General features: G+C 32.2%; 1 protein-coding gene across 5 annotated transcripts; it reads left to right on the forward strand.

Annotated features, from left to right (window-relative positions):
* Positions 1-2,997: 2,997 nt before the first annotated feature.
* LOC105158084 (uncharacterized) lies at positions 2,998-6,409 on the forward strand. 5 transcript variants are annotated; one of them, XM_020695442.2, is made up of 8 exons: positions 2,999-3,214; positions 4,484-4,621; positions 4,752-5,052; positions 5,286-5,433; positions 5,506-5,639; positions 5,796-5,858; positions 5,955-6,023; positions 6,109-6,409. In XM_020695442.2, exons 3-8 carry the CDS (start codon positions 4,861-4,863, stop codon positions 6,181-6,183), a joined length of 681 nt encoding a protein of 226 aa, XP_020551101.1. In that variant the 5' UTR covers positions 2,999-3,214; positions 4,484-4,621; positions 4,752-4,860; the 3' UTR covers positions 6,184-6,409. The 5 variants fall into 5 exon arrangements, 4 of the variants coding, with proteins under 4 accessions (XP_020551101.1, XP_011073025.1, XP_011073017.1 ...); XR_016066528.1 differs by having other exon boundaries at positions 2,998-3,214; positions 4,484-5,052; positions 5,796-5,862; positions 6,109-6,125; XM_011074723.3 differs by having other exon boundaries at positions 2,999-3,230; positions 4,484-5,052.
* The last annotated feature ends 644 nt before the right edge of the window (positions 6,410-7,053 follow it).

Consider the following 7,053-nt stretch of genomic DNA (forward strand, 5'->3'; position numbering starts at 1 on the left):
ATATTTAACGATTTCAACTTTTTGTCCTTTTCTTAGTTATAAATCAAAACCAGACCAATAAATCATAAAGAACGATTTGATTCAATTTAATTCAGACAATTTGGACTGGTTTTTTTTTTATTTTTTATCGCCACTAATTTATTGAAATGTTGATAGAATAATATATATATATATATATATATAATTACTACATAAAAATAAATGTAGTCATAAAATTGGAAGTAGCTCGTAACCATTGATTACATAGTAAATAAAGAGTAAAATTATATTATATTACTTTTGCAATTTTCTATTAACTGCTTTAAATAAAATTTAAATAATTAATATACAAATTATTATAATTTTGAAGTATAATTAAAGACAAACATATGTACAATTTAGATGATGTAAAAGGCCAATTCCTTTGGGATGATTGTTTGATTCGTACTAGAAAGGGACAGAATAGAGAAAAAAAGCTATTGGTTGAGCTTTGTTTGGTTGGTCCAAATAATAATATATATTGTCAGAGAATCCAAAGTTCCCAGTTGTGTAGTATCAAACAGTCAAATGATTCAGATAAAAAAAATAGTAATCATAAGTCAAATATTGCACATCCACGTCATTAAAAAATAATTAATATTTATGGTATTTTTAAGTAATGAGTACTAAATTTGGCCACATCGTAAGGGTCGAATGATTTTAAAAAAAAATCTTAAGATTACCAAGGACTAATGTTGTAAAATAGAGGTTAGCACTTTGATGTTTATGTTAGTAACTGATTAAAGAAGAAATAAAATGAAAATTTGAAATAAAGTGAGAATAATGGTGAGATGTGTTTTGAGAGTGATAAATATTCGTGTAGAGTACAAAATATAAACTGAAAATAGCGTAAAAATGAGGAAAAAATGAGAGAATAAGTAAGAGTTTGAGAGAGAAGAATGATGTTATCAAGTGACTGCACAGGGCCTCCATTTATAGGCATGTACAGAGTTGGAGACGCGGTTAATTGATGAGTTTCGTACGGCGTTGGAAAGCCGTTTGAATTGGCTATCATCCAAAATAAACCGTTTGAAATTTTGATAATATTGATTGAGATACGTGAGCTGGCCTACCCTACCATATTTGCCTAAAATTCAGGAGTTGGTTGTTTGTTGATTTTCCAGCTCGTTTGTTATCAATTTACTTGGAACCACATGGAGATATTTTATAGATGTGTATAAATGTATTGGCAAGCTACATGACGTGTCTTCCCAGATGTATGATAACGTGTATGGCTGAAATAAATTTATTTCTTGAACTTGCCAGTTCAGTAAAGTAGCAGGTAAGCACGTGTGCCTTTCTTCCATACTGATCGGCTTTATCTGTCTTGATAGTGGACTTTATTCGTCCTACTGACGAGCCAACTAGGCTTTAACCAGTTGGACTAGTACGCCTAGCTTGTGGGCTTGATGCAATAATTTTAGGAGGCATTGATACAATATTATTTTTATCATAATAAAATAAATAAATAAATTTATACTATTATTCAAAAATCAATTGATATATGTGCATAATTTAAAACTTTTATTTATCCTTTTTTTGTCAGTTTAAATAAAAAATGAAGGTGGATAAATAACGTGTCAAAATTGACAAAATAAATTGATATTAGATATATATTACCCAAAATTATTAAGAGAATTGATTGATTAAAAAGATGAATATCTTGTGAATAAATAAATGAATTTAAGGGTACTTTTAGGCTTCTAGCAATAAACATTTTGTTAACCAAGTTGGTTAGTACATGAGTCTCGTCTTTAATAAATAGTATAGATATATACATGAAAATAATAGGAAAAAACATAACAAAGTATTTTGATTTAAAATAATTATTGGAATAATTAAAATTTTGAGATCGAAATTTTATTTTAGTTAGATTTTCTTAAAATTTAACGGTCATGGACCATAATGACATCTATTTAAAAGACGGGGATTATCAGAGTGTATTTGAAAAAAAGGACTAAAGTGGGATGAATAGTGAGGAAGATTTCGTTTAAAACTATTTTAATTTTTAAAGTTCATTTTTCGTAAGCATTCGTAATATTTATTTATTTTAGATTGGTTTCTCTCGCTATTTTTCAATAAAAATATATTCGGATTCTGATCTTTTAGACGGTAAAATAATAAATTTAAATTTAATTTTTTCACTTTACTCACTTAAGTTTGTAAAATATTCAAAATTTCAAATATCGTAATTATCCAGGAAAAAACACAGCATTTACCCTAAGAGATTAACCATTAGATTTTTATCATTATTTAATTGAATGAATGAGTATAAAATAAAATGAATAACTGATATATATATATATATATATTATAATATATGATTCATTATTTGATTCAATACATTCAAACTAAAAAATTTAATTCAATTAATTATCGAATATTTCCAAATAAGTTAAAAAAATAAATTATTATAAAAGTAAACATACATCCATATTCGTTTATTTTCTCAACTCCTTCTTACATTTTATTGTATTTAAAAATTATAATAGTGATGGTACTATGTATAATAAAAAAACTTATTTTAACATATATTAGAATAAATTACAATGAGCTTCTTTAGAATTTTTCATAATTATAAATATTCTATTATTGTTTGAAAAATAATAAATACCCTCTAAATTAACGATCGTCGACAAATATCCCTATAATGGACTGTCATGTGTGGGTAATTATTAGACGATCGTTAATTAGAGTCCATAAAAAAATATTTTTTTATTTTTTAAATAATAAAAATATTTATAATTATAATAAATTTTAAAAGAGCCCGCGGTAATATGGAAAGAAAATATAAAATGGAATCTTGGTGAAGAAGAAAAATCCAGACAGCTGGTTTTTCAAACAACTCCAGCGCGGCTCTCATCCTTAGCCCAGCCACGGATGACCGGGTCAACCGGTAAACCAAATAGTCGCAGTAACCGTACGAGTGGGCCTCCCTGTCACTGCAATTTAGCAGTAGCAGGTCCTTTCCTAATTCTCCTTTAATGGCAGTTTGTATGCGTTTTAGTTCATGTTCTCTTTTCTCTCTCACGCACTCTCTTTCTCTCTCTAGATTCCGATACAAACTTTCTTCTGAGCGTGTTGTCTGCCAGATCCCGGCAAATTTGAACTCAATTTGATTTCCTCAAGCCGATTGCTTTCTCTCTCTAGAACTCTGATTGAGATTTTTGTTGTCCGTACTGCATTCTCTGAAGAGGTACGCTGTTTCGCTGGTGAGAATACTGTGTGTCGTACTTCATATCGGTATTGATTTTCAGTTTATCTTTTGCCGGTATTTTTTTTTGGATTTTTTAATGTTTTAAAGTGTGAATCGAGTTGTTTCTTGGTAGATTGAGTGGTATGTTTGCAAGTATTTATCCATTGTTACGCTTCGCGCATGTCTTACTTTTGGGGAATTGAAGTTCAAGTTTATTTTGAAGATTTTACTGGTTTGTATGAAATTCTGAATTCAGTCATTGGCTGCTCAGTTGGGTTTGCTTTCTGACATTCAACTTCACATTTTACGTTTTACTTCATTACTCCAATTTTTAATTTACGATTTCCGGAAGTAATCGTACTAAGTTTAGGATTTGCATTTGTGATTTTCTTTTTTTCTGTTCTCGAGATTTTTTTTTTAATTATCATTTTTTTTGCAGAAAATATTTGCCATTTATTGATGGTATGGTTAATACAGGAAACCGCATGTTTTCAATTACTTAATTAGAAACCACCAAAACCTTTTCTTGATTTTTTAGGATAGTGTGGCGAATTAAATAATCTGTATTGAGTGGATGAGGCACTAGTCATGGTTTTTCATTATCAGCTTCAACGCATAAATATGTAGCTTCAGAGGGGATTAATATTATATATTTCTTAAGCCTTTTCTTATATTTTCATTTCGGATAAGGGGATTAATATTTTATATTTTTGTTTGTTTTGGGCAAAGGGATTAATATTATTTATTTTTCGTTTTGTTTTATAGGAGAGACTTTCATGAAAATCATATATATAAAAACCAAGTGTTGGCTAAGGAAGGAAATGCTTGTCGCTAGGATCAAGATTGTTATTTGATTGAAGACAAATTAGAGCAGAGCCACGAAGTGAAAAAATTATCCTTAGGTTTCAATTTGCATTTTTGTGTGCTCTTTCTTCCTATTGAGTTACATATGCATAAAAATGATACACCACGTTTTTGCAGAAAGATTGATGGGTTAGATAAACACAACTACTGGTAATTGATTAGTAATATACAATTTCATAAAAGAACTGCTTATCCTGACAATTTTCCGCTACAGGGAGTTATGAACTTTTCTAGTCAGAATTTCCTCTACTACTTGAACCTTGTTTGTCTGTATGACTTATGTTGGAAACTATTCTTTTCTTCTTAAGCTTTACTCATGCAATTTGGAGCTTCTGTAGTCCGAATTTCCTCTATTGCTTGAGCTTGTTTCTCCGTACAACTTATCCTGACAATTTTCCTCTGCAGGATTTGTTTTGGAACTAGAAGTTCTGGCTGCAGCTAAAATTTTCCAGTAGTTACCGAAGAGCTAGTCTTTTTCCCGGCAGCTAACCTTGAAGATTTTGTGAATGAAGAGATTCAACTTTGAAAATATCCAAAAAGAAGGTTTTCACATAGCAACATCTAAGTTTGGATTTTATAAATGTTGATCATTGCATCAGTTCGAGCTCAATCAGATCCATATAGTATCTTGGATTTTTAATAATGGATCTCATGATTTCTACTTTGCATCAAGGTGAAGGGAGGTTCATATGATTTCCGGGATCAAGTGTATTAGTGATCTTTGAGGAAAAACATTGGTTTTGTTTGATCGTTGCTTCTAGTTACACCTGCATAAGAGTGAGATGCTGGAGACAGAATATTGCCACTCGCAGGTTTTATCGCCTTTCCGTGAGGAAAGCGGGGATGAAGAGCTGTCCGTTCTTCCAAGACATACAAAGGTTATCGTGACAGGGAATAACAGAACAAAGAGTGTTTTGGTGGGTTTGCAAGGGGTTGTCAAGAAGGCAGTTGGACTTGGCGGTTGGCATTGGCTGGTATCCTTCACCATCTTACAAATGATATGATTCTGATTTATTTTTTTGCCCTTAAAATTTAAAGAAATTTATGCCACTCTGTTTGGTTCCGCTGACTGTGTGTTTTTTGTCTTTTAATTGATTGTTACAGCTCTTTACATTCTTTCCTTCTTTTCATTTCGTTCCTTTTTTTTCCCCTTTTCTTCACACTTTGGATTGTTCTGCTAAATTTTATACTTGATATGATGAACCAGGTTTTAAAAAATGGGGTTGAGGTCAAGCTCCAAAGGAATGCTTTGAGTGTGTTAGAACCTCCTACTGGGAACGAAGAAGATGATGATTATAATTTTGATGATTCCAGCAGTGTATCTGATATTGGTGAAAAGGACCATCATCGCATTTGTAAGTGTTAGCTGCTGTTCAATATCCTTGAGTTTGGATAGCTCCTTTAACAATATTTCACTATTTATACAGCTGGCTTTCACTTCAGCAAGATCAGCAAGTCAAGGGTTCGGTATGGCAGACCATGGTCATCATCTGCATCCACAAAGTCAATTAATCGCAGCAGTTGCAGAGAAGTTCACTCCAATTGTGATGCAGCCCAAATGGTAAGCACGTAGAAGATAGCAACACTGAATGATGCTTGTTTAGATCCCATTATTGAAACCCAATTGGTAGCAGAAGAGAAGTGGCAGTTTGAATAGATATATATTTGTGTCTGACTTGTCCCTCTGTTTTACTTGTATTATTACTGGGTTGATCAGAGAGTTAATCTGGCGAAGCTTGGAACTGGATCATTGTGGAGATATTTGCGAAGCTTCCAAATCGTCGGTTATTCCTTTTTATGATTTTTTTTATTCCTTATCCAATTGTAATGTATACCACTATGTTTACTCATCTTTTTTTGAATTCCCATTGTGCAGGCACATAGTAATCCTAACCCCACAAAGGAACAATTGGTTAACGCCGTCCAGCAGCATTTTTCTTCACTGGTACATAGCATAGAGTACAATCACATGTACAAGGTTGTTTTTCAATATGAAGAACTCTAATGCTTTTCCTTCTTTGATACAACAGCAAGTGGATGAGGTACAAGTGATTGTGGAATTTATCCATGCAGCGAAGAGACTACAATCAGTCCGTACAGATTGAGATGTGAGATTGATTGCCAAAGGTCAGAGTTCCTCAAGTACCTGTAATATATATGTATCTAGTAGATATACTTGTGTACCGCCACTCTAGTTCACCTCTAATTAACAGCTAATCTAGTGACCAGGTGTGTGTGATTCTTACTTATCCTCTAATCCTCGAACCACAGCCTTGTAGTATTATGCCTCATCGGCTGATTATTATTTATTATGATCCTTAAATTCATATCCTTCTTGTCCACACTGTACTCTATCTGCTGGCTCCTGTGAATTTAACACCATCGATTAGGAAGAGACATGGCTATGTGTTCTTGACATTCTTGGAAGTTCTCAGCAGATGAGTTTAATTTCAGTTAGATAACCTAATAGGACAATTATATTGGCACCTCAAATTTAGGCATTTTAGAAGAAGAGTCTTCAAAATTTTGGAAAAATATATTGCACTTTCAACAATTATGTTGGAGAAGAATCTGTAGTGTTAGACATAATTAAGGGTGGTCTCAATATGTTTTTTGAAAAATAAGAGGTTTTATGTTCAAACATCAGATTTATGCATGCAATTTAATTGTTCCTGATGTACGTTTATATTTTCTTATAATGTGGGACTGACTTTTGTAAATGCGCAGCATCAGGACATTTATTCTTGGGTATTATTAATCTGCTTACTTATTGTCCCAATTGTTGGAATAAGTTAATTAGAGAGATGAAGTAGTCATGTAAGCCAGGCTGTGAGGAAGTGGTGGGGAAGATAGCGATAGGTTTAGTAAATGCCCACCAACTAGAAATGTATCCAAAGTCCAAATGTCGCGAATTTGTTCAGGAAACATTACTATTGGGACCCTACAAGGATTTTTGGGTATAAGGTTAGGGTGAC

Source organism: Sesamum indicum, linkage group LG1 (genome assembly GCF_026168435.1).
Source record: "Sesamum indicum cultivar Baizhima isolate 11 linkage group LG1, ASM2616843v1, whole genome shotgun sequence".
In the NCBI taxonomy this organism is placed as follows: domain Eukaryota; kingdom Viridiplantae; phylum Streptophyta; class Magnoliopsida; order Lamiales; family Pedaliaceae; genus Sesamum; species Sesamum indicum.

What these genes read in the sequence shown, in the direction of transcription:
- LOC105158084 (XM_011074723.3), top strand. Translation starts at nt 4,861, where the DNA reads ATGCTGGAGACAGAATATTGCCACTCGCAGGTTTTATCGCCTTTCCGT. An exon ending in TTGGCGGTTGGCATTGGCTG is followed by an intron (nt 5,053 to 5,285) that starts GTATCCTTCACC and finishes ATGATGAACCAG; the next exon opens with GTTTTAAAAAATGGGGTTGA. An exon ending in AAAGGACCATCATCGCATTT is followed by an intron (nt 5,434 to 5,505) that starts GTAAGTGTTAGC and finishes CTATTTATACAG; the next exon opens with CTGGCTTTCACTTCAGCAAG.